At 45.1% G+C, this 27,061-nt stretch overlaps 2 protein-coding genes across 2 annotated transcripts; one reads left to right on the top strand and one right to left on the bottom strand.

The window, feature by feature from the left end:
- Positions 1-227: 227 nt before the first annotated feature.
- On the top strand, positions 228-1,427 carry LOC147977125 (putative F-box protein At3g10240). Its single transcript, XM_087521074.1, has one exon. It carries the CDS (start codon positions 228-230, stop codon positions 1,425-1,427), a length of 1,200 nt encoding a protein of 399 aa, XP_087377200.1.
- Positions 1,428-6,554: 5,127 nt separating this feature from the next.
- Positions 6,555-23,711, bottom strand: LOC125554965 (E3 ubiquitin-protein ligase KEG-like). The gene is made up of 12 exons (XM_087521073.1): positions 23,707-23,711; positions 22,304-22,650; positions 22,047-22,217; positions 16,420-16,551; positions 12,380-12,519; positions 11,984-12,070; positions 11,740-11,862; positions 10,376-10,525; positions 9,665-9,766; positions 7,672-7,842; positions 7,505-7,584; positions 6,555-6,990 (listed from the first exon to the last, which is right to left on the bottom strand). The coding sequence occupies exons 1-12, from the start codon at positions 23,709-23,711 to the stop codon at positions 6,942-6,944; spliced, it is 1,557 nt and encodes a 518-aa protein (XP_087377199.1). The 3' UTR covers positions 6,555-6,941.
- Positions 23,712-27,061: the final 3,350 nt, after the last annotated feature.

Below are 27,061 nucleotides of genomic sequence, written 5' to 3'. Positions count from 1 at the left end.
GCCAGGTCCACGTGCAGGTCCGAAGGCAGGCCCATGTACGTGTGCAGATTAGGTCAGTAATTCCGAGTTGCAGCGGGGTATATACGTTCCTGGACAGAGTCCACAACCATACCTTCAAGTATATAGATACCACAATCGTTCTAGAAAAGGCAGTAGATATCACAATCGTACCACTTTTTCATTGTCCAGTTTACGCCGAGACGTCGAAGCAATTTGATCTGTGGGCGATGGCGATGCCGCTTCATCCACCAAAGCCGCGGCGATCCAGCGCTCCTCCTCCGGTCGTCGCCACCAGCAACGACGGCGTCCTGCCCCTGGAGCTTCTCTACGACATCCTGCTGCGCCTCCCCGCCGAGACGCTCTGCCGTTTCCGCGCTGTTTGCAGGTCATGGCGGTCCGTGCTCAGCCACCCGGACTTCATGGCCGCTGCCCGTAACCCTGGCCCGCTCATCGCTGTTAGCATAAAAGATTACTTATCGAAAAACGAGATCACCGTCCTCGACATGGAGTCCGGCAACGCCGTCACGCGGGTAAACATCGCCACCAACGACCTTGCATACGCCATGAGTCACGACCGCGTGGTCTGTATCCTTGACCCACAAAATCGGCTCCGCCTGCTCGACCCCGCCAACGGCGACGTCTTCCTCTTGCCCGACCATGCGCCGCCGCTGGGTCACATATTTATATGGTGCCCGGTCGGGCGCGAAGCCTCCACGGGAGAGCACAAGGTGCTCGTCGTCACCACATCTTTTACGCAGGAGCTGTTTGTCTGCAAGATCCTCACCCTCGGCCTCAGCAATGGTGGCTGGAGGGTTACAGGGAGTCCTCCATCGATGGTGACTGGAGCCGTCACTGTCATCAACGGGGTCGCCTACTTTTTGTCGAGCTATGCCAAGTCCAACGCGTACCGCCAGATCATGGCGTTCGACTTCAACAAGGAGGCATGGCGGTCGACGTTGGATTCCCTCCGAGGCCCCGCGAACTGCCACTGCACGAGCTTGGCCGAGTTGGACGGTCATCTGGTCGCATGCCATGCCGATCGCCTCGACTCCATTGAGCTATGGTTCCTCATGGACTCAGATCGGTCTCTCTGGTTCAAACGGTACACCATCAACATACCAGGCTACCAAACCCTCCAAACCCACCAGCCACAGATGAGCTATACCTTCGAGTACTTCGAGAAGCCATTAGCAGTGCTGGACGATGGGAGGATTGTGGTGTGGATGCGGGTGCTTCGGCGGGGGTGCAACGTCTACGAAGGAGTATTGCGGATCTACAACCCAAGAACCAAGACATTCAAGGATGGGGCACTCGTGCCCCATTGTAACCTTATAAGCCTCTTCACGTGGAACTTGTTGCATGCACGGAAGAGAAGTGCGTTAGACGACGCAGTAAAGCGTCTCCTAATTGGCAGACGTCATCACTGATTTGGAGCACCATCCTTCATTCATGAACCCCACAAAATGCTGGATAAGGAACTTGATCTGATTCGTGCATCCAGTGAGAGAAACTTGTAAAAATTTAAGAGTGTATGAGCACGTGTAATGAAGTTTATCACGATAGAAACAAAAGTTCATCTTGATCTAACCAATGTCTTATTGTGCTATTCATGATGCTCTAGTCCATTTTGCATGTATGCTGATGCTCTAGTCCATTTTGCATGTATGCAATGAGATCACCCATGGCAAGGCTGCTCCGTCGGTTGAGGTTTCAAGGTTCTTTTTACGCACCTTTCCTAACTCGCCTTTTGAATGTTGCACAACGCTTGTGTAGGGATGGCAATGGGTAGGGTATGGGCGGGTACAAACTCCTTCTACCCAAACCCATACCCATAGAAAGTTTCTATACCCACCCACTTCAATACCCATGGGTATAAACTGACACCCATGCCCATACACAATATATAGCATTCAAATTCTTAAGAGGTAGAGAAATGAGTTCAAAATTCAAGTTATCATGGTAGAGTAGTATAGCATGTATGTGGCCTCCCCCAGTGGGTGGCCTCTTGGAGGCATCAGGGGAGTATGAGCAGCGGTTGGTGGAAGGCTGACATAGTGGAAGGCGGTGGTGGGAATTGGGGATCACTGGATCGAGTGTTCGACAAGAGTCTGGTAGCGAAGAGTCGATATTTCATCTTTTTAAGGAGTCACATAGGACGTATAAGGAGTGGCGAGCAGGTGATTATGAGCCTATGAGCTATGACTTATTTAAGAAATACGAGATTTAGGGTTGGACCATATGAGTTGGATGTTAACCCCACATGTTATAGGAGTTATTTTCATTTATTAATTTTTTCTGGGTATCCATTGGGTTACTCATGGGCACAATTTCTTACCCATGCCCTACCCATATATTTTGCGGGTATGGGTACCCATTATCCGTGGATAGAAAATCTCTTCAAGTCTTACCCACACCCATTGTTTTCGGGTAGGGTACCCGCGGGTACCCATACCCATGGGCAAAACTGTCATCCCTACGCTCGTGTGCTATGAAAGGAAAGGGAGCCAGGGCATCTCCAACGCCGACCCGCAAACCTCCCACAATCGTCTGGACCGCACTGTCCGGGCCATGGAAGCCATCCAACGCCGACCTGTATCGGTTCATGAGACGGTTCAAACGCATTTTCTCCCGCAAACCGAAGACAAAAGTGGCGGAGGCTTGCGCGAGTCTGGACCGATCTCAAGCCCGCTTTTGACCGTCATGGCCCATCAAAAAACCCTCCTCCCTCGCACGCGCATACCCGCCTGGCATCAGCTGCCCGCATTCATGCCGCTGTAGAGCGCACCGCTCAACAATAAAGACGGCTCAGGGCGGACGCGATCTCTCACTGTCTTCGCCATTGAAGCGGCGCACAGGCCGAGGGCGCCGCCCACTGCATGTCTCCGGTGTCCACACGCCTCCTCGCCGCATTTATACGCCTTCATTAAACTCGCATGGAAGCCGGGAAACCTACTCCAGCCATACATTCATTCATGAACGGGACGACATTAAACGCAACGCCGACCGATCTCCTCCCATCCGCCCTCTATTTAAACGAGGCCAGTCACCGGGCAAGAATCACACGCCTCCGCCGCTCCACCATCTCCTCCTTCACCAATCTTCTGATGGCTTCCAAAGAGCAGTTCTCCGACATACAAGCCGGCTGGGTGGCCCACCGAGCCGCCGGATACGAGCGAGGCGGGTCGCTGCTCCACCTCTCACGCCTGACCCGACGGAGCAAGTTGCCGCCGCGTGGTCAGCAACTCGCCGCTCCAGGACAACTCAATGAGGAGTGGCGATTTGCTCCACATCGGCACGGCGAGGAGCACGGCGGCACAGGCATCGCCGCATCCAGTGCATGCGACCGCGCCATGCATGCAGAGAAAGAAGCCGGTTGCATGGATGGCGACGAGGTGTCGCCCCTCACGTCCGCACTATCATCGATGAGAAGTAGAACATGGGAGGCCACTGCTGCTTGGGTCCCATGAAGGCCACCGCTGAGGCGACGCTGACATACACAACCGGTGTCTTGCCCGTCTCTTCTCTTGCGAGCAGCTCCGTCGATCCCACATGTGCTCCATGGAAGCAGAGCCGCTGCCTTCCCCTCCTGTCGAAGCATCAGCCGGGGGTTCCACTCCGGTGAGCAGTGTGGAAACGAGCCATCCTCTGCGTTGAAGCCTATACCTCCGGGGCTGCCGGCAGTCCGGTGATCGGGCTGCCGGACATGAGGAAGACAGAGGGATCCACGGGCGGCCATTTAGATTAGGCATTATTATACCACCAGAGCCAGACTAGCAGCGCTTTGACATAAATATACTGAAACCGTCATTTTTATATGAAAATCTGGTATTTTTATATGCAATCCATCATGTTTATATGAAATTCGTCATGTTTATATGAAATCCGGCAATGTTTGCACCAATTTTTATGAGTTGCAAATGTTTCTCCCTTTTTTTGTTTCATTATTACTTTGTACATCCTTGATTTAAATATGTACTTCTTATGGCCAAAGTAATAAATGCCCAAATTTGTTTAGGATCCCCATGCCTCATTATCACATACTGCTCCACAAAAAATATCTATGGTTAAAAGGGTAAGTCCTAGGCTAATGACATGATAACTCCAAGAATCTAAACGCTCTGTTAATTAATATTTGTAATAATTTGGAAACGAGACAGAGGTGCTTTTTAAAGCACTTCTTTTCGCATAGAATTATTCAAACCCGCTAAACAAGAATGTTCTATTTAAAACAATTGTTCTGTTACTATAAAATAAATGTAAATTATTTCGAAATCTAATGATTAGCGATCCGAAATGGTTCATGTGAACATGAAAGTTGGCTACGAAAGTCTGTTCTTCAAGTTTGTAAATGAAAGCAAGTTCATGAAATAAAGAGCGTATCAAAAATGATGGATCTGTTTGGAATGGTTGCAAACTTGAATTCAATGTATGGCAATTTCAACAAAGTGTACATGTCAGTGATTGATGTTTGGTCCAATTTTTCTTCTGGTTCCAGAAATGAAGAATTCAATACACAACCAAATGTATGCAATGCAAGTGCCCAATCTAAATGCTTTGAACGAGAACAGTCGGGAAAAATTCAAAAGGCTGATTCTGCCCTTTGAATTATGACGATGCAAGTTCTAGAAAGGCAGTTTTTACAGCAAGGGTACAACTGTAATTCCGTGTTGGTAATTCTGAGTTGGATTATGATGACGGAGTCCAGGATGGAGCCCACAACTCGTACGATATCTTCCAATTAGCGCCGTCACGTCGAACCAATCTATGTGCTATGACAATGACGCTCCATCCGCACCGAAGCATCGGCGATCCAGCGGTCCTCCTCCGGTGGTCGCCACCAGCAACGACGGCATCCTGCCCCTGGACCTTCTCTACGACGTCCTGCTGCGCCTTCCCGCCGAGACGCTCTGCCGTTTCCGTGCTGTTTGCAGGTCATGGCGATCCCTGCTAAGCCACCCGGACTTCATCACCGCTGCCCGTAACCCTGGCCCCCTCATTGCTGTTGGCATAAAAGATTACTTATCAAGAAACGAGGTCACCGTCCTCGACATGGAGTCCGGCGACGCCGTCACGCGGGTAAACATCGCCAACAACAACCTTACATACGGCGAGGCGCACGCCATGAATCACGACCGTGTGGTCTGTATCCTTGACCCGCAGAATCGGCTCCGCCTGCTCAACCCCGCCAATGGCGACGTCTTCCTCTTGCCCGACCATGCGCCGCCGGGGGGTAATCTGGTGCCTGGTCGGGCGCGGCGCCTCTACGGGAGAGCACAAGGTGCTCGCCATCACCACATCCACATCAGCTACTCTCGAGCTGTTTGTCTGCAAGATCCTCACCCGTTGGAGGGTTACAGGGAGTCCTCCGTTGATGCTGGCTGGAGACGTTGCTGTGATTAATGGGGTCGCCTACTTTTTGTCGAGCTATGCGTACCACCAGATCATGGTGTATCAACAGATCATGGCGTTCGACTTCAACAAGGAGGCGTGGCGGTCAACTGCGGATTCCCTCCGAGGCCCGGCAAACTGCCAATGCATCAAGTTGGCCGAGTTGGAAGGCCAACTGGTCGCATGCCAGTCCACCAATCGCCTCACCTCCTCCATTGAGCTGTGGTTCCTCGTGGACTCGGACCGGTCTCTCTGGTTCAAACGGTACACCATCAACATGCTAGCCTACCAAAACCTCCAAACCCACCAGCCACAGATGTGCTATACCTCTGAGTTCTTCCAGAAGCCATTAGCAGTGTTGGATGACGGGAGGATTGTGATTTACATGCGGGTGGTCCGGCAGGGGTGCATCCTCAGAGAAGGAATATTGCGGATCTACAACCCAAGAACCAAGACATTCAAGGATGGGACATTGGTACCCCATTGTAATCATATGAGCCTCTTGACGTGGAACTTGTTGGATGCAGGGCAGAGAGGTGCGTTAGACGACGCAGGAAAGCGTCTACTAATTGGTAGACGGCATCACTGATTTTGAGCACCATCCTCCATTGGTGAACCCCACAAATCGTCGGACAAGGAACTTGATCTGATCTGTGCATCCAGTGAGAAAAACCTGTAAAAAATTGAAGGATGTATGAGCACATGGGTAAAGAACTTTATCAAAGTAGAAACAAAAGTTCATCTCTTTTTTTGTGAAAATGATGAGATCTATTGTAAGAGTTCATAGGGAGTACAAAGCATCTCAAACATAATAGAAAAATACATCAAAGATTTCGAAACCATCGAACAACCACTATTGCCGCCAGAACAAGCCGCCATTGTTGTCGCTCTCCTACAGGAGCCGGCTTGACCTTGTTGATGATAGCCAGAAAGTCTTCATGCATGTATCCCTAAGGACCAGCGCCCTGGAGCTGTAGTTGTCATCATTGAACCCTTGCATAGATCTGAAGCAGCTAACACCAAATCTCACCACATGACAAGAAACCCTAACCCAGTCCATTTCATCGTTTCTTCCAGGAGACTCTTGCTAAACTAGGTAAGATAACCAACATACTAGCTACGAGAAAAAAATATAACCAATAAACCCAAACAGAAAACAGGAAATGTAGACGCAGAAATTCAAGACACCTCCAATTCGTGGCTGAAAATGTCCAAATTCAAGACGTCTCCAGTTCGTGGATGAAACCTTCCAACTTCATGCCACCACAACACGGATCAGTTGCTACATAATTACCGCATTTTGGCACGAAAATGCAGACAAATTGTCGCCGCACGTCTAAGGATTCAAACTTACGATCAGCATTCAGTAGTGAGAAACAGTAAAAAGATTGTACCATCATGACCCAACACACTATATACAAAGAAGACAGATAAGCTCATGTTTACAGTACTACACGGAACCTCTCAACTCAACGTATTTAAACATCGGAGGGGAAGCAAGCACAGAAACAGCCTGCCCTTGGGTAGGTCTCTTCTGATCAAAGGATGACGGTTCATGAGACCGCTTTGGCACGAGATATCTTGAGCGAGTTGAATGCCTCCCTGCATAATAAAATTATAACATTATATACGTTATACACATGTGTTGAGGTAGCAAATAAATGACGAAGCAATTTGGGATTCAATCTTGAGACAAAAAAATCATATGCCCCACCTGATCACAAATATAGTCGCTGAGGACATCAACATGGTCTACAAGGTGAAATTTTGACAATCGATTTCTCTAAAGATATATTGTTGTAGAAATTTTATCTATTATGAAATTACCTTCCATGACAAATTTAGCAGTACTGACCTTGTGTTATCAATGGGCAGACTTCTAAAGGTTTAACTATGGACAACCCTAAACGGACATAATTGTGATCGGAGTAATTGAGGGATATCAAACTAGTGTATTGAACTGAATGGCATGCACAGCATATTCACCGTATGCACGTTTCATTATGATGCTCTATATGATTTATCAAGACACGAGTAATGAAATCCTGAGTGAGGTTTACGCTGACACTAAAATTTCTGACATAGATAGACATAGAGATGGGGATAAGTATGTTACCATAATGCGTTCTCAATCTCAACATTTGTTGGGTCCAACTTCAGACCATCTTGAAATGCATCACATGCCTTTTCATAGTTCTGAAGACATGGATTGTAGTGTCATCAGAGCATAAGAAGGGATTGGCCACAGCAGAAGTAGCTGTAAACTGTGAAATTTTATCTCACCTTCAAAAACATTTGGGCAGCCCCTTGCCTGTAACACGCCTTTGGCCAATCAGGACGTATCATCCTGCACATTTCGGCTGCCTCCAAGGCCTTGTCTCCTTCACCCAAGTTAATCCAGCAAATGCTCCTATTTGAATGCAAGATTACATCTTCAGGATCAAGCTTGCTTGCCTACAATAATGAATCACAGTAGCAACTATCACTTACATACAGGATTGAATGTTTTACTCACATCTGTACACAAGAAATTGATTGGCAGTTGAATCACTAGAATTAGGTGGTAAACTGGATGTGGAGTTGTGGACTATGGGAGAGTCAAAATATAAAGGATGCAAATTTGGTCGAGTCAACCATTCAGATTATCTTTTTCCCTCTATATGAAGTTCTGAAGTCATGATGAGTTATAATACTTGCTGGTATTTTACAACAGACATGATGTTTCATTCCGTACAAAATACATGGGATTTTACACGGAATCCCAAAGAGTCTTCGTAACATAGTTGTCAAGGAATGCGAAACATTCAAACTCACTCAATTTAATCCGCCAAGTACAAATAAAAGGCCCCCTTTAACCAGGAAATCAGCCTGGTTAATCATTTCACCAGGTTGGTTGAGCAGCTTCTGCCACGAAAAGCATGTAGTGAGTCCATCAGCCTTGGCCGACTTGGTCCATCAACATAGTCCAAAATAAAACAGGGTATATATTTCAACACACTGGAGCGCAGTGGATCATTCAGTCTGACTTAGTGCTATGCACTATTATACTCCCTCCGTTCCACTATTTATGTCCAAGCCAAAGGCTAATTACACACTAAAACTAGAAAGTATTAACGCTAAATAACCAGACACTTAACCTTTTCCATCATTAGAATAGGGGTTGAGTCGTACAGACAGGAAAATACTGCCATAACTACAATCATGACTAGAGGTCTCCTGCACTGTTTTCAATGAAAAGAAAATAACTAAAATCTTGTTTCCACAATGGAGAAATGTTCTGAAACAAAGGAGTCGAAGGCAATTAACTAAGTATTCAGTGAAGACACCGACAACACGTCTAATTTTTGTGGAAGCAATTTAGTGAGTAGGCAATGATCATGTCATTTTATCTGTGTTAATATCTTTTTTGACTGACAGAAATGGAGTTTTGATGATGAATGAACAAGTTAAAATCAAGGTTTAAGAGATGAAACAAATCAGAAGGACAACTCCCATATACTCGGTGCAAGGTGAGTAAAAGTTAGTGAGATTTAGGGCCTTCTACAAGAACATCACTTACTGTATGCTTGTTACACAATGACAATAGCTTCCTGTTTTGGTGGGGCTCTAGCTCTATTATCGAAGGAGGCAGGCCAAGGCACCAAGCTGACACAATGTGGGAGCAAGAAGGTGGGGCTGGAGAAGGAACCAGACAAGAAAATATCCCACTTTGATTCATATTGATTACGACAGATCACAGTCAACAGGAATGTGGAACTGTGCCATGTTCCTCATCCCAGGAACACAGGCACAATCTCGTCCTGGCCTTGTCAAAACCGTTCGCAAGTAGCATACCCCATTCCTCGAGCCCATCGACCCAAGAACTTGGTGACAGCGGGTTCAATTAAAATTTTGTTGATAGATTTGGCCATTGTATTAAAAGATTAGGCCTCATTCAGAATAAGCTAAGCCAAACAAGTCCCTCCCTCTCCTTTCTCGTGCCTTCCATGCACCACCCCTTGGCCAGTGGACCATGGCTTTCCCCTCATGACCATTACCTTTGCTACTGAAACCAAGACTGTAGCACTTATCCTTTACAGATATGCACATGTTTACACTGTTGAATTAGAGGAAATGTGGATGCACCAAAGGAAATATATTATTTCGATTCTTACAGGAAATTCAAAATTCTGAAAACCATTCAACTAGTTCATAAACCACAATGATACATTAGGAGATTCTTTTTCCCTTGCACTATTAATTTGGAGTTGGTAAAGGAGCATAGTACAACACATACCATGTTGTAGAAATTTATTGCGGAAACATAATCCTTTCTCTTGTATGCCTTGTTTCCTTCTGATTTCAGATAAGCTGGGCCCATTTTGTACAATGGGTCGTCCTGAAAGAGTCAAACTCAAAAGATCATGCAAACTGCGACCACTCACTTGAACTGAGACCGCCAAAAAGAAAAGTATCAGCGGTGATCCTTAGTGAGTATGTCAATTCAGTATTTTCAGATTGGTCATTACACGTAAAGTTAAGTGGGAAAAGAGAACACAAGGACCCTTCAAGTGAAGAAGACAAACATTTGACACCAAATATTGTTCCCATTCATCAAAGTTCTATCCGTAGTGTGATCAATGCCAATAATTGATTTGGTTCCGCAAAGAAGAAAATAAATGTCTTGATGTGCCAAGGGAATGGAACTTCAAATGTGTAATAAAAAAATTGAAGATCAAATGAACTGCAACTTTTTAAGAGAGAAAGCCTATGTCAATTTGATTTCATCCACTCAATCCTATGGTGATATTCCAGTTATCCAACTGGGTTTGGAACAAAAATGTATTTAAACTTTCATATACTTACTTCAAGTTAGGGAATGCATCGAAGATTCTAAAGAACAAAAAATGCTCTAGTGCCTTTTGTCCCAAGCAAGTTGGGGTAGGACGCTCCAGTGCAAGCACTAAGACATGATAATAATCTTAAAAATAAATCGTCGAATGCATACCTCCTCCTTTGGCACTGATTTGACATAAGAAAGTATACCATCAACACTCCAATCATGCACATATGGAATGCGAGATGTTACCGGAAAAAGGATCTCAACATCTTTCCGTCTATTGTTACGTGCAGCAATCTCTATTGGCAGTTGACCCCCTGTTAATATAAAGCAAAAAAAAACATTTTACTTGAGGGAATGGGAGATTAATAAATACAAACATGTGTAGTGTAAATGTGAAGCACCTCTAAATATTTCTGCAATAAGCAGTCCATCACACGAAACATCTGACAAAAATTAAACATTGCAAAGAACACAATGCTCACGCTTCACCGCACTGAAATCACTGAATCATAAATTCACAGTTACTTTTGTATACTTCAAGTACACTTCCTCTGGTCAGAAGTAATGCATTTTGGACATACATGTAGTCAAACTTTTGATATTTTAATTAATTTCAAACATAAAAATTATATGTGGAGATTTTTCTCAAAACGAACTTCCAAACTATTGTAGCCGTATTAGATTCTGTTATTACATTACAACAGAAATTAGTGGTCGATGTTTTATTTTGGACACCTTCTCAATACCAAAAACAGCAAGTATATGTGACCTGAGGTCATAGTACATGAGAGGTCCTTAGTTGACAAGTTAACTTAAGTATTTCAATGAGAAATCAAACAAATCAGCATCACATTTATAGGACAATCTATTTGCTGTTTATAATACAATAAATAATTGAAATTTCATCTCTAAGGAACTCCAAAGATAGACTGACAGATGTTGCATGCAGAATGTCACAACTTGGCATCATTTTAAATCACATAAGATTTCAGAAATATTTTCCACTCGCAGGCTCACGTGAGTCCCTAATTTGGGACCTACCTTGCAGCCGGCCAGGTGCACAGCCATGCAGCATGCGCACATGACCCATGCGAGCACTACAACCAGTTTGCTGCTATGTGCGGATGTGCATGTGCCTACTTAGCTGCTCACGACATGACAAAAGATAACATAATAGTTACGTAAGATCAAACTTTGAACATATGTGCACTACAATCTGAACACAGTGGTGGGACACAAGAGAATTAATATGAAGAAATGTGTAAATGTTATCAAGATTATATATCTCAAGCTTCACGGTGACAATCCTGTTGCAAATGCACTAAGATGCAACTATCCGTTGGACACCAGATATCAATAGTAACATCCATTAGTTGTATCAGGAAACGGACCATCTTTCAGAAATACGGATACCAAGTTACCAACAGCAATTTTACTTGCTAAAAACTTCCTGTGTGTAAACAATCATTCGATAGTGTGAAGAACATGCACATAGAAGTGAACCAAAAACATGAGAAAGTAAACCTTACATCATCACGAACATCAGGATCAGCACCAGCCGCGAGTAAAGGTTTATAGAAATCAGTTAAACCATCAGATGCAGCGGCTATTAAGGGGGTTAGCGGACCAACACCCTTCACATCAGCACCCGCCTAATACAGAAGAAGTTAGATAAGCATACTGGAAATAAGTGTGCCATAAATCACACAATCTCAGAGAGCTTACTAGTCACTGAATAAAAAAATCAATTGGATTAAGAAGGATGTACATTACCTTAATCAGAAGTTTCACACATTTCAGTGAGCAAATATGGATAGCAGCGACCAGAGGCGTATAATGTATGCCCATTGCCTTGTTACACTGTCAAGGTGAGGAATTAATAGTGTTACACGATGAAAGTTTGCAAGCATGTTGCGAAAATAAATTTTGGCTCGTTACCAGTCCCAAATAAAACTTATGGTGGAAAAGTTAAATGGTACTAAGATGAACCAACATAGTTCAGTACTGGGCACTACTTTTGAAAATGTGCCATCGCAATGCTACAAAACCAATATATCTAAAAAGAAGAAGATAATAGACAAAACAACAAGTAAAAAACATGTTGTAACAATTATGAGCATTTTTAAATATAGTACATGAAACAATACCAATAACAGGAAAGGAGTTTACATCTGCATGGTGATTCAACAAGGTCTTCACAGCAGCATCATGCTTCCCGATAATAGCAGCATGCAATGGTGTCCCACAGAAAGAAACGGAATTAACATCAGCTCCTTTTGAGAGCAAGACTTCTATCATTTCACACATTCCTGAATTAGAAACACAGACTATTAGATTAGATATATAAACAGTACAATTCTGATGGTATAGTTGCTAGAACAATATCACATTCATATATTACAAGCCATACTCGATTAACAATCGGATGTGTACCGAATGCTAATTCAGATTGAACATCTAATATTGAACACACTAGGATCGATGTGTAAGACACTCAATGCAGCAACAACAACAACAACAACAACAACAACAACAACAACAACAACAACAACAACAACAACAACAAAGCCTTTAGTCCCAAACAAGTTGGGGTAGGCTAGAGGTGAAACCCATAAGATCTCGCAACCAACTCATGACTCTGGCACATGGATAGCAAGCTTCCATGCACCTCTGTCCATAGCTAGCTCTTTGGTGATACTCCAATCCTTTAGGTCTCTCTTAACGGACTCCTCCCATGTCAAATTCGGTCTACCTCGCCCTCTCTTGACATTCTCCACACGCTTTAGCCGTCCGCTATGCACTGGAGCTTCTGGAGGCCTGCGCTGAATATGCCCAAACCATCTCAGACGATGTTGGACAAGCTTCTCCTCAATTGGTGCTACCCCAACTCTATCGCGTATATCATCATTCCGGACTCGATCCTTCCTCGTGTGGCCACACATCCATATCAACATACGCATCTCCGCCACACCTAACTGTTGAACATGTCGCCTTTTAGTCGGCCAACACTCTGCGCCATACAACATTGCGGGTCGAACCGCCGTCCTGTAGAACTTGCCTTTTAGCTTTTGTGGCACTCTCTTGTCACAGAGAATGCCAGAAGCTTGGTGCCACTTCATCCATCCAGCTTTGATTCGATGGTTCACATCTTCATCAATACCCCCATCCTCCTGCAACATTGACCCCAAATACCGAAAGGTGTCCTTCCGAGGTACCACCTGGCCATCAAGGCTAACCTCCTCCTCCTCACACCTAGTAGTACTGAAACCGCACATCATGTACTCGGTTTTAGTTCTACTAAGCCTAAACCCTTTCGATTCCAAGGTTTGTCTCCATAACTCTAACTTCCTATTTACCCCCGTCCGACTATCATCAACTAGCACCACATCATCCGCAAAGAGCATACACCATGGGATATCTCCTTGTATATCCCTTGTGACCTCATCTATCACCAATGCAAAAAGATAAGGGCTCAAAGCTGACCCCTGATGCAGTCCTATCTTAATCGGGAAGTCATCGGTGTCGACATCACTTGTTCGAACACTTGTCACCACATTATCGTACATGTCCTTGATGAGGGTAATGTACTTTGCTGGGACTTTGTGTTTCTCCAAGGCCCACCACATGACATTCCGCGGTATCTTATCATAGGCCTTCTCCAAGTCAATGAACACCATATGCAAGTCCTTCTTTTGCTCCCTATATCTCTCCATAAGTTGTCGTACCAAGAAAATGGCTTCCATGGTCGACCTCCCAGGCATGAAACCAAACTGATTTTTGGTCACGCTTGTCATTCTTCTTAAGCGGTGCTCAATGACTCTCTCCCATAGCTTCATTGTATGGCTCATCAGCTTAATTCCACGGCAATTAGTACAACTCTGAACATCCCCCTTGTTCTTGAAGATTGGTACTAATATACTCCTTCTCCATTCTTCTGGCATCTTGTTTGCCCGAAAAATGAGGTTGAAAAGCTTGGTTAGCCATACTATTGCTATGTCCCCGAGACCTTTCCACACCTCAATGGGGATACAATCAGGGCCCATCGCCTTGCCTCCTTTCATCCTTTTTAAAGCCTCCTTCACCTCAGACTCCTGGATTCGCCGCACAAAACGCATGCTGGTCTCATCAAAGGAGTCGTCCAGTTTAATGGTAGAACTCTCATTCTCCCCATTGAACAGCTTGTCGAAGTACTCCCGCCATCTATGCTTAATCTCCTCGTCCTTCACCAAGAGTTGTCCTGCTCCGTCCTTGATGCATTTGACTTGGCCAATGTCCCTCGTCTTCCTCTCTCGGATCTTGGCCATCTTATAGATGTCCCTTTCACCTTCCTTCGTGCCTAACCGTTGGTAGAGGTCCTCATATGCCCGACCCATTGCTTCACCAACAGCTCGCTTTGCGGCCTTCTTCGCCATCTTATACTTCTCTATGTTGTTTGCACTCCTATCCAGGTATAGGCGTCTGAAGCAATCTTTCTTCTCTTTAATCGCCTTCTGGACGTCATCATTCCACCACCAGGTATCCTTATCTTCGCTTCTCCTTCCCCTGGACACTCCAAACTCCTCCGAGGCCACCTTACGAATGCAAGTCGCCATCTTCATCCACACATTGTCCGCATCCCCTCCTTCCTCCCAAGGGCCCTCCTTAATGACCCTCTCCTTGAACACCTGAGCTACCTCCCCCTTGAGCTTCCACCACTTCGTTCTAGCGACTTTGGCACGCTTATCCCGCTGGACACGAATCCGGAAGCAGAAGTCAGCAACCACCAGCTTATGCTGGGGTACAACACTCTCTCCAGGTATCACCTTACAGTCTAGGCACGCACGCCTATCTTCTCTTCTTGAGAGGATGAAATCAATCTGGCTAGAGTGTTGGCCACTACTAAAAGTCACCAGATGTGATTCTCTCTTTCTAAAGAGGGTGTTAGCTACAATCATGTTGTAGGCTAGAGCAAAGCTTAAGACATCTTCTCCTTCTTGATTCCTGATGCCATAGCCAAAGCCCCCATGCGCCCCTTCAAAACCTGTGTTAGATGTACCCACGTGGCCATTGAGGTCTCCTCCTATGAAGAGCTTCTCACCAATCGGTACACTCCTAACCATGTCTTCCAGGCCTTCCCAGAACTCCCTCTTGGTGTTCTCATTGTGGCCTACTTGCGGGGCATACGTGCTGATAACATTGAGAACCAAGTCCTCAACTACCAGCTTGACCAGAATAATCCGGTCTCCACATCTCTTGACGTCTACCACTCCATACTTGAGGCTCTTGTTGATCAAGATGCCTACGCCATTTTTTTAACCTGTCTTAATGTACTAGTACTTTTTTTGGTGTTGCATTGAGTGTAACACCAAAAAAAGTACTAGTACATTAAGACAGGTTAAAAAAAACCACATTTGACAGTAAAATGAAAATAATTGTTTAATTGTTACAAATGGAGAACAGCTATTCTAGTCTGATTTAATTATAACTACTCACAAACGCATAGCACTAGGTCAAATGAAAATAGACATCATAGAAACAATTAATCTGAATATATAATATCCATCTGTCCTATACGACGGAGCTCTTTAATTTTATGGTTTCTGCCTTAAGACTATCAAATTACTAATAACATAACTTCCTTTAGATACAGCACCCTTTTTGACAGAATGTATCAAGACAGAACATGCAGAAATTATCCTATTGGTTTATAGATTTTAACTAATAGTCCCACAAACATCATATTGTTGCAGTTGCACAAACAAGGGAACAATCAGCAAGCCTACGCATTCACTCCATTGATCATGGAAACTTGCTAAATAGCTGAAGAAAAGAACACAAGCATAACTACGTGCAACCTAACTATGACATGGGGCATTCCCAGTCTTATACTACGTCCAATCTTTTTCACATGTCCTTTTAGAACACGTGCAGTCAAACATTTAGAGGTTTGACCACTAATATGTCGATGTCGATCAAGATTCTTCTGTTATTATAAAGGTATAATTTCATCAGTACATATTGATACCATGTTAAAAAAAGTAGTAGCCAAAATGAAACTTCGAAAAATGCAAAGAAGTCAACAAGAACAAATAAAAAAAAAGATAGTGGTAAATTTCATAGTCGGCATCCTACCAAAACACGTTGACAAGTAATACTTACATAAGTGGTGACATGTGCACATAACAGTATGACAAAAAGAAATATGGCATATATGGATGCATGGCGGAAACCTGCTCCAGCTGCCACATGGAGAGCGGTCGCTCCGTGTTCACCAGGCTTTTCTGGATCAGCATCATGATCAAGGAGATACCTCACAATATCCAAATTCCCCCAACCAAGTGCATACATCAGAGGTGTATCACCTATCGAAACCATCAGAATAAGAAGTTCAACAAACACTACACCACGCACCATAATTCCCTACTGACGTCTGTTGGGAAAAAGTCACTATTGCCGACCCACAGTCGGCTAGAAAAATTTCTAACAGACTGTGGGTTGGGAAACCCATGTACACTAACCCGCTGTCGGTCGGGAATGGTACAGCATATATCATCCAACGGTTGGTCGGGGATTCTATTATGGCCCATCGAACATCGGTCGGTAAATAACCCCGACCGACAGTTGGACGCTAAAGTGGGCCTCGTGAGCCCAAAATTTTTAGCGCCAAACCGGCCCAACCTGCGAAGTTTCCTCCCTCAAAATCAGGATGCCGCCGCCCCACGCTCCGTTCGTTCCCCACCAACGAAATCCCTAGATCTCTCCTGTTGCCCCCCACGCACGCCGGCGCCCACGCCTCCGACCGCCGCCCCGCGCCGCCCGGGGCTACCGCCGGTCTATCCCACCGCTGCCCCACGCCGCCCTTCCTCTGTAGCACCGCCCCACGCTGCCCTTCCTCTGTAGCACCGTCCCACGCCGCCCTGTCCCTACAGCGCAGCCCAACTCCGTCCCGCCTCTCTTCGCCGCCGGCTCCACACCCTCGTGATCTCTCTCCGGTTGGCCGCCTCTTTCCAACATCCCTGGCCCGACCTCCCCATCTCCACCGTCCAGCTCACGAAGACACACGCAGCGGCAGATTTGGATGGGGGCAGCGTGCGCCTGGGCAAGGGCATCTCTCTCTGTCTTCGGTTGGGCAGGGGCACAGAAGCGGCTGAGGTACAAGCTCCTCCCTCCATACATTCCTCTGTCTTTGGTCCAGTTATTTTGCCGCATCAATTTTGTATTACAAAGTTTGTTAAGAGATGAACTGGGAGTGAAGGAGTTTGTTGTGGATGACTCCGTTATTTTCCCCTTCAGTACTCTGTTGGTAGACGCTGTTTATGTAGATTTAATATATTTTTTATAGTACTGAGTTATGTTAGATTTAATTTTTATTATAGTACTAAGTTCTGTTGGCAGCCTGCAGCTTCTTTGTCAAAAAATGTGAAAATAACTTGGTTCTCTCGAAAGTGAAGCTTCTTTGCAGCACCAATGGATGTGTTTCTAGTGTTTGTGCTACTCCAGCTAATCACATTTCTGGGATGAGTTCACGACAATGGCGCGTCAGCATACCGCCATCCAACTGCCCAAATACTCAACTTTTTCTTACAGAAATCTTCTTCATGCTTTACTTTCTTACTGAATTTTTCTTCATGCCGCCCAAGAAAAACAACAGAACAATAGTTCTTACTTCCTTGAAAGATGGCTCAAGCCAAACATAGACAGCCTTGTGACATGGTTGTCTTGCTTTCCTTGTTTCACTTCATTTTAGGGTACACCACTTTGCTGGAGAACCACATCCAGCCGGAGGAAAGAACCATGGAATCGCAATGCAGAACTCCCGCTGCATAGTTCTTGCTTCCTGCCTCTCAAAGAAAAGGACCTGGTCCACAATGGCCTGAATCAAGCTCATCTTGAATCTTGGTATCATATAGACATATAGATAGGTTTATTATTGTCATGTTTCCCTGCAAGCAACTACAACCAAAATTAACCTAGAAACTAACACTATGCAGACTGATTATGCTGCATACAAAAGATACTGTGGATTAGTATATGCATTTCTTGTTATAAATATTTTTCCATTTGTTGTTATAAATATTTTTCCTATACAAATTCCAAAGGACCAGAGCAGTCACCATGATTGTCAAATTTCCTTCAATGCCAAGGTCAAATATTGTGTGGAAACATTTATGATGCAATAATCACTTCTGCTACTGAAACGTTGCATCTGACCGGACTATACAGTGCCAAGATGTCCTCCATGGGGTGGGGTAATATAACTGGTGGCACAAACTTACTTTTACAACTAAGGGGCAAACAATGGGCATATGGGCCAAACAATGGATCGCAATAGGATGTAGCACAAGCCTCTCGGTTCTCTCTATACATATGACCTGACATTCATCTCTCTCATTTTTTCTGCAGTTAAACAGAGGACAACTGTTTGTAACATTGAGCCGATGAAGAGAAGTAGCAGAATATTCAACGCCACCTTAGTGCATAAGGTGTGTGGAGTGTCCAGTGTTTATTTTTGCTTTTAGTATATGATTTTCTTGATGTAGTGCCTCATAAGTCTTGAGTTTGATCCACTAATATTTTCTATTTTCAGCGATGTACTCATATAGTGTGTCTTTTGCAGGAGGAAAAATGGCAAGCGCAAGCGGAAAAGCTAAAGATGGTGGGGTCACGGAGGAACAACTGAAAGCGTTTGAGTATAAATACAGAAAAGTAGGACCAGAGAACAAAATGAAGCAAGTCATCCTACTGAATCAAAACTATAGTATATCCATCCACATATCCTAACTGTAGTATATCCCTGCAGCACACTCTGTTATGGGCATAAATAAACACATATGCACGTATTCATTATCAAAACACAAACAATATATATGATAACAAAACAGTAGGCAGTGATGTTGTCAACATGTCTAGTCATCATAAATCTCCTTAACTTTTTCTTATAGTCTCGTAGTGCTATCACCAAAAAGAATCGCTCCAATGAAGTGCCTCATACATCCGGGAGCAAGAGTCACAAACAATATATATATATATATGATGGTTTACGATTTGTCGCCGATGCTGTCACAAGGTCCATTGCATGGCCATCTAGCAAGGTAATCACCAACAATATGTGTTTTGTCTACTTGGCTCAAATTGTTTGACGTGTCATACTGATTCATGATCACTTTGGTAGATGAAACCCTACAAGCCAGGGGCATCTTCGTCATCCCACCACTAAGGTATTTATGTGATTCACTATTTATGTGATCATGCTGTTATCATGACCACTTGGTACTGTACAAGAGCTTCTTCTTGGTGCTCCCTAGCTAGCTCAAAGTGCATGAAGAGTGCATCATGTAATCTGGTCATCATGGAATTTATCATGGAATCCTAGCTCAAAGTGAATGAAGGTTCCATGATGACCAGATTCCATAAGTTAATCTGGACATAAGTTTATCGTGGAATCCTTGCTGCTAGTTATGTAGTAATAGTTGCTTCCCTGTGTTCATTTAGGCCCAGTTTGGATGCAAAGTTTTTTTAATAGCACAGTTTCTGTAAAAAAAACTGCACTTTTGAAAATACTTTGATGTGTTTGGTCCAAGTATATACCATGGTTCTACAAATTGTAATATCCCCAATGTATCTATTGCTGCCAGCAGGAACATAGCATTATGTTTTTTGTGTCCATGCATCTATTGCTGCCACCAGGAAGATAGCAACATCCCTTTCAGTACCATTCAATTTTATGGCCACTACTGAAGAGTAAACAAAGATAACTGAAATACTGTACTTCTCACATGGATAGAAAACGCCAGTAAGGTGTATCTCTAATACTTAGCTATATGGTACCAGTTCCCTAGAAAACAAGTTATATGCCCACATAGCTCTAGCTCTTTCTTGTGTTTAAGAAATAAAAATTACATTTCAATTACGCCTCTTAAACCACCCTCCGTGTTAATCTTGTCTGAGGTATTCTCTTACAGAAAGTCAAGTCAAACATCAACAGATGACAGATGCATGTGAAACCTATAGTCTGGACTTCCCTTCGCTTTTTATGTCTCATATTCTTTCTCTCTTGCAGATCTCTGATGGTGGTGGAAAGACAACATTTGTTTATTTCATTGTCGATAAGAAAACGTGAGAATATATCTTTTCTTCATCATCATTGTCGAAAGGTTGCTAGTACTTAGCTTCCTGTAGTTATAACTAGACGAGTGTAGCAGTCAACATAGCTACAGCTACAACATTTGTTTATGTTCCCTGTTATGCAGCTTGACATGAATTATTTTCAGTTTCACAGCATAACATAAATCGTCAGTGCACAACATTTTTTTAACCCTGTGATATAAATCATGTGAAGATAGTCATGAAATGGTTTAATCATCCAATTATTTCTCAAAACTTAGGGTCACGTCTCCTTGTCAACTTTGGTTATTCTTAGTTTGACACTTTCGTAAGGATCCGAAGTTTACAGGCCTGCAAATCCAACTTATTCACCTCAAAGTTAGCTGGTTGTATATTAATTCGGTTTCTATGTTCCATGCCTGATGCTCTTTACTCTCAAGTTGAACAGGTAGTACAGTAGTACTCACTGAAAAGGAAATTTCATCCGCTTGCATGTATATTAATTGTACGCTTTTTTGTCTTTCCAGGTTGCTGCCATGAAGTTGTCAGTTTGCGTCAACTAGATATCTTTTGTAATGGAGCAAAACCAATGCATCTTGTAGCTACCATTTTGTAAAGGATATCTTGTAACATAGCAAGCATTGAACCGTGGGACATGCATCTATCATTTTATAAACATATCGGGTGTTTCGGTCACCCAGGAAAATGTTTCCTCTTATTTAGTTACCTCTATTATGAGAATTATAAGTGTTATTTTTGTTTGGTTCTGGTTTAATATTTGAGAGTACATGCAAGTTATTGTAACTTGATAGATAATGATGAGATATGTAATCTGATTGATATTGTTTTGATAATGTAATATGCCAAACACCATTGGCAAAGTGCAGATGAACTGTCGGTCGGCAAAAGGAATCACCGTCCTACCGTTGGTCGGGAAAGGTTCATGACAGGGCCAATGGAAAGTTGGTCGGCAAAGATATTGCCGTCAAACAGTCGGTCGGGAAAGGTTTATAAGAGAAAATCGGTCGGGAAAGGTTCTTGGCAGGGCCAACAGAAAGTCGGTCGGTAATGTTTCGTATAGCCATCCGATAGTCGGTCGGGAAAGATATGTCGGTCGGGAAAAGTCTTTCCCGTCTGGACTTTCCCCAACAGACTGTGTTGGTCAGCAAAAGTCTTTCCCGACCGACTGTTTGTCAGCGGAAGTTGTTTTCCCAACCAATCTGTCTGTTGGGAAAGTAGTGTCGTGGTGTAGTGAAATCATATGTTCTGATTTCTGAAAGAAGAAAATCCATACTAAGATTATTTGTATTTACTATGAAACATGTCTCTATTGCCTACAATACATCCGAACGATCCACATAACAATCCAAGGATCCACATAACAATCCACATCTGGATCCTCGGTGGATGTCCTGTGAGCAGAGCACCATATCAGCGCTCACCGGGCCAAACCGAGCCAGGGGCTCCTCTGTACGAGTCGAGGACACATCAACACTTGCTGGTGTTTTTTTTTTTGAATTACGGTAAGCAATCCAAACAATCCAAGCACTTGCTGGTTTTTTTGAAACCTCCTGTAGGTGGGTGGGTTTTTGCCAATTTTCCCCCTAAAATGCAGCAAAATTAAAGCATCCGTGCGTGCATTATCATCCTACTGACTGCGGCCCTGGTGAACAGAGCACCTTTGTCGTCAAGGCGGCACCTCAATTTCTAGACACGCTGGGTATTTTACATTTTGCGAAACGAAACAGAGCACCTTTGTCGTCTGCGGCATCGACGTTCACGCCAAGCTGCTCGACGAGGTAGACGCACACCGGCATCCTCCCGTGGCGGGCGGCGACGTGCAGCGCCCCTGATCCGGCGTCCCTGGCGGCCTCCACCGCCTCCCTGACGCGGCCCTTCCCGCCGTCCAGCGCGCTCGCGATGCCTGACGAAAAAACAAATCGCACCCAAATCAGGATCGAGCACAAACAAACAACCAACTAGCACGGGGAGAGGGAGGCGCGGGCGTACTCTTGAAGCGGCCGAGGTCGCCGTCGGCCGCCGCCTTGAGGAGCCGCCGCTGCTGCGGCCCTGCAGCTGCAGGGGGAGGAAAGGGGAGGGACGAGTTAGGGCCGATGCGGGTAGGAGGCGAGGTCGGGGGGTTGGGGCTGCTTACCGGAGGTAAGGGGCGGCGCCATGGTTGGCTGGGTGGAGGTCGGTAGGGTTTTCGAGCTTGGGGCGGCGGGAATGGGAGCTCGAGTGGGAAAATGGGTGGGGATGGTCGGTCGGAGCGGCATGTCGATGCCACGATGGGAGGGAGAGGGAAAATGGTGAGGTACACACAAACACGACAAGACACAGAAGATCCGGGGCCGCTTCTGTCACAAAATTAATAAGTTGACCCAAAGCTGAAAATTACTCCCTCTGTCCTAAAATATAAGAATGTTAAAAACGTTCTTATATTATGAGACTATACTAGTGTCAAAAACGTTCTTATATTATGGGACAGAGGGAGTAGGAAAGTTCAAAATTAAAGGTCGTCAATTTGGCAAGTTTATTTACAAAACCATTTGTTTTTGCGGGTGCAAATGGTTTTTCTCCTGCTAACGATGAATGAGTCGTGTTATCCGACGACAATTCCATGAGATCATTCCTTCCCATGATTCACCGCTTCATCTTTTTATTTTTCCGGAGAGGATTCACCACCACTTCATCCTAACTCGGATGGTGAGCTTGGTGATGAGGCACTGCAGAAGCGACACACTGGATGCACCAAAGACAATATCAACCACATACAACAGCAGGCAGGAGGCGGCTGCATCGTGCGTGAAGAAGAATAACTAGCTGCCAGAGCATGTGGCAACGAAGCCAATGGTCCAGAGGAAGTCGGTGAAGCGAATAAACCATGAAGGCGGTATCTGCTTGAGGCTGTAGAGGGACTTTGTTAGGCGACATATGTGATTCGGTTTGGAGCGTCGATGAAGCCGGCGTGTTGAAGGCAGAACACATCCTTGTTGAGTGTGTAGTGAAGGAATGTGTTCTTCAAGTCAAGCTGGTTGACTGGCCAGCCACGCGAGGCGCAAGGGGTGAACACGGTGAGAATTGTAGCGGGCTTATGACTGGCGAAAAAGACTTCCCGCAGTCCACATCGGGGCACTTCCGGAAGCCGCACACAACCCCACGCACTTTATAGCACGCAAGGGGAGTCATCAATGCGAGTTTTGGGGCAGAAAACCCACATGTCAATGATGATATTGGCGTGCGGCGACCGAGAAACCAACTCTCATGTGAGATTGCCAACAAGCGTGGTGAACTCATTGCACATGGTAGCGAGCCAGTTAGGGTCGCGGACTGCACAACACATGGAGCAAGGAAGCGATGAGATGTTTGATGATGGAGATGACGCGATGGTGAGGGCGTAGTCATCGGCATACCGCATGTTGCGTCAAAAGACACTGGCATATGCGCAGGTGACCATGTGACAACCGGTGGGTGGAGCAGGACAAGGTGGTATGCTTGAAGAATATGCTTTGGAGTCCTCCGATCCATGAGGGACAATGTCACTTGAATCACCAAGGCGCATGGACAAGCAGGCAACACCAAAACCAGATTTTGTTGATCGAATGATGGAGTTTGAACTCATGGAGAGTGCGGAAAAGAGCCAAGACAGCAGAGCCATCCAATGACAATTGGCCGGTGCAGCTTGAAAAGAGCGAAGGCAGGCCAACAAAAAATGCTCGCGTGACGCTCAATAAAGATTAGCTGTTTGTACTTGAACCCGTTGATCGCACCACTAGAGATACTGAGAGAACAACCTTTAGAGCCTTACAAACCGTGGGGTGGGGGGGGGGGGGGGGGGGCGGAAGGGGAACACAGCCTCGTTGAAATGGATATGTTGGTACATCAGAACGTGTCGTTGAGCGCATCAAAGCAGCGGCACCCACGGTGATTGGGTAGATAACCGAGAAAAACACACCTGGTCGAGTGAGGAGTGAGTTTGTTGTGGGTTGTGGATGCAATGTTGGGGTAGCACAGTCACTCGAAGATGTGCAAGATGGAGTAGTCCAGTGTGGTGCCATGAAGGAGCTCGTTCAGTGTGACCGGCCAATGATGAAGAAGAAAGGTGCCGGTGTTGCGCACCTCGGCCCAGAACCGCAGCAACATGTGGCGTGGAAGAGTAGTGTTAACAATCAGAGTGCGGAGGGGTAGGTGTAAAATTACACCTAGGAATGAAGCGTGAGCGCGCAAGGTGTGTGACAATAGATTCAGAAATTTAGCACTATGGTCCAAAAAGAAAAGGGAAGAAAAAAGAAGCTCATTTTTTATAGGGAAAATATAGGAAGCTCCTTCGATTCCCTTTTTCCGTTGACTACTGGGCTTCAATGGGCCGCCTGTAGGAAGGAAGAAATTAGATGCTCCTATATACCGTCTCCAAGAGCATTTCCAACAGCCACGCCAAACAAGCGTCGCGCCGTAAAATTGCCCACTTTAGTATTGAACATTGTAGATGAGTTCTTTGGAATGCCATTATAATCCTTAAAGCGGTGGCCGATCAAGAGACTTGAATTTGGCATGCATTCTTTGGAATGCTTGGATCTTTGAATGACATCAATGTTGTCAACCGGCCACCACTGATGAATAAGATTGCAAATGATGAGTTGCCACCGGTGCAGTTTGTAGCAAATGGCGTACATACAACTATTGCTATTATCTAGCGGATTGCATCTATCTAAAGTGGCAAATCTTCGTCAAGTCGTTGAAAAAGCCAGAAGGTAAGAAAAATCTTGATTTCCACAATGCTCAGGCGGCGGCTAGAAAAGATGTGGAGAGAGCTTTTGGGATTTTGCAAGCCCAATTTGCTATTGTGAGAGGACCGGCTAGATTTTGGGATCAAAAAGTGCTTTGGTACATCATGCACGCTTGTGTGATCATGCACAACATGGTCATCGAGAATGAGTGTGGCCAAGATGTAGACTACTCACAGTATGAGCTTTTGGGACATCCCGTGCGAGTGCGACGGAGGGCTGAAAAGGTGGCCCTTTTTTTGCCTCCTATCACGCCATTCGACGTCCCGCAACGCACAATGATATTCAGAAGGACCTCATTGAGGAGTTGTGGGCATGGAATGAACGACAAAGAGCATCATCATGATTTGTGCGTTCGACATTGTATTGTTGATGAACTATTTGTTTGAGTTGTAATAACGAAATTGAACTATTTATTATTGATTTATTTTGTTTATATGTTTGATCTTTTTGCTTCTATTTTGCAATGCATATGTTGTTTGTGCGTGTCGCGCGCGTTGTATTTATTGCCCGCTACATTTTAGTGTGGCTGCTGGAGCCAACGCTGTCCGCCGCGTCAAATCAGATGATGGGCGTGCGACAAAATAGGATTTAACGCGCGGCGTGTTTGGCAGCTGTTGGAGATGCTCTAAAGTAATCGACTCCGTAAATGCTTCCATATGCGGCCGCATAGCCAGAACCTCCAGCGGCGGCGACGCGGGCGGCCTCTCTCCTCCTCCTCCGGCGATGAAGACGCAAGGGGCGACGCGAAGGCACTCCCCCTCCTCCTCCAGTGAGGAAGCAGCGACGCGAGCCCGCTGCTCCTCGGTCGCGACTCCCACCCGCTTTAGGTCAGCCACTCGCCCGCCCTCATCCTCGATCGTTTAGGGTAGGTTTCGGGGGCTGTGGTGTGCGGGTACGTTGCCGGGGACCAGACGGTGGCACGTCGATCGCCCACCCCCTCTCACTCTGCTTTGCTTTCTGTCACTCTGCCATCACCCCATGTGCTCTGCTTTGCTCTATTACTCATTTACTCTGCTCTTGCGGCTCCCCGCGGGTAGCAAAACGCATCGGTGGATGCTCCACCTCAAGGCTCTGGACTCCACTGCAGCCATGGATGGAAGGTTCATTTCTCGCTCTCGTCGTTTTATTTTACTACCTAATTCTCTGTTTTTTTTTAATCTTTGTCTCCTCCAGGAAACATGTGCTAAGTTTCGCTCAAACGTGGCTGGACAGCAATACGTGTTAGTGCCCAGTGCCCCTTCTTTCCTTCGGTTCCCTTCTTCCCATTGTTATTTCCTTATGTTGCTATCTTGCACCATTTTAATGTAACTTGTTTCAGAAAATAACCTGCCTGTATGCTCCAACAGTGATGATGGACGTAATGTGGGGCATACAGAATTGCATGCCAAGTTTAGCGCCTAAGAAAAATCACAGCTGACTGAAGTCAAGGGCTGCAAATTGTCTTGAATCATTATGACTGTAATGTGAAACCAGAGATGGTGAGTTAATAGTGGAAGCTCATGATGTTAGGACTTCGAAAGAAAACTACTGAGATCATTGGCTGATCAGGCAAAGGAAGCATGTGAAGCTGAACAAGCGGGAAAGTGTCTGAGAGGAATATAAACCATAAAATGAAGCTTGGAACACTCCAATAGCTCTATTTCATCTCCAGTGCATAGTTTTACAAGCTAGAGAGGAATTTGAGACGGGGAAGAGCAGCAGGAGGTAGGAGACAGACGAAAATGAGGAAGGGGATTCAGGTTCTTCTCAATTCATGCTGATCTCCTCCCAGGCAGAGAAAGACAAATGTGATTTGTGAAGGACTCAGTTCCATTCCTACTAGTACTCCTACTTTAAAACTTAGGTGATCCATTTGTATCTAACTCAGGGGATTCATTTTGTAGTCACATATTCAGAACGGGAATGATTCATGATGAATAGCAGTCTTCTGGTCAACCAACCACGAAATGAAGGATTCATGATCAACTAATATAATGATTTC

This window comes from Triticum urartu, chromosome 4A (assembly GCF_056163025.1).
Source record: "Triticum urartu cultivar PI428250 chromosome 4A, HENAU_Tu73, whole genome shotgun sequence".
In the NCBI taxonomy this organism is placed as follows: domain Eukaryota; kingdom Viridiplantae; phylum Streptophyta; class Magnoliopsida; order Poales; family Poaceae; genus Triticum; species Triticum urartu.
The sequence above is the reverse complement of the archived record's forward strand: the minus strand, read 5'-3'. Positions and strand labels throughout refer to the sequence as shown.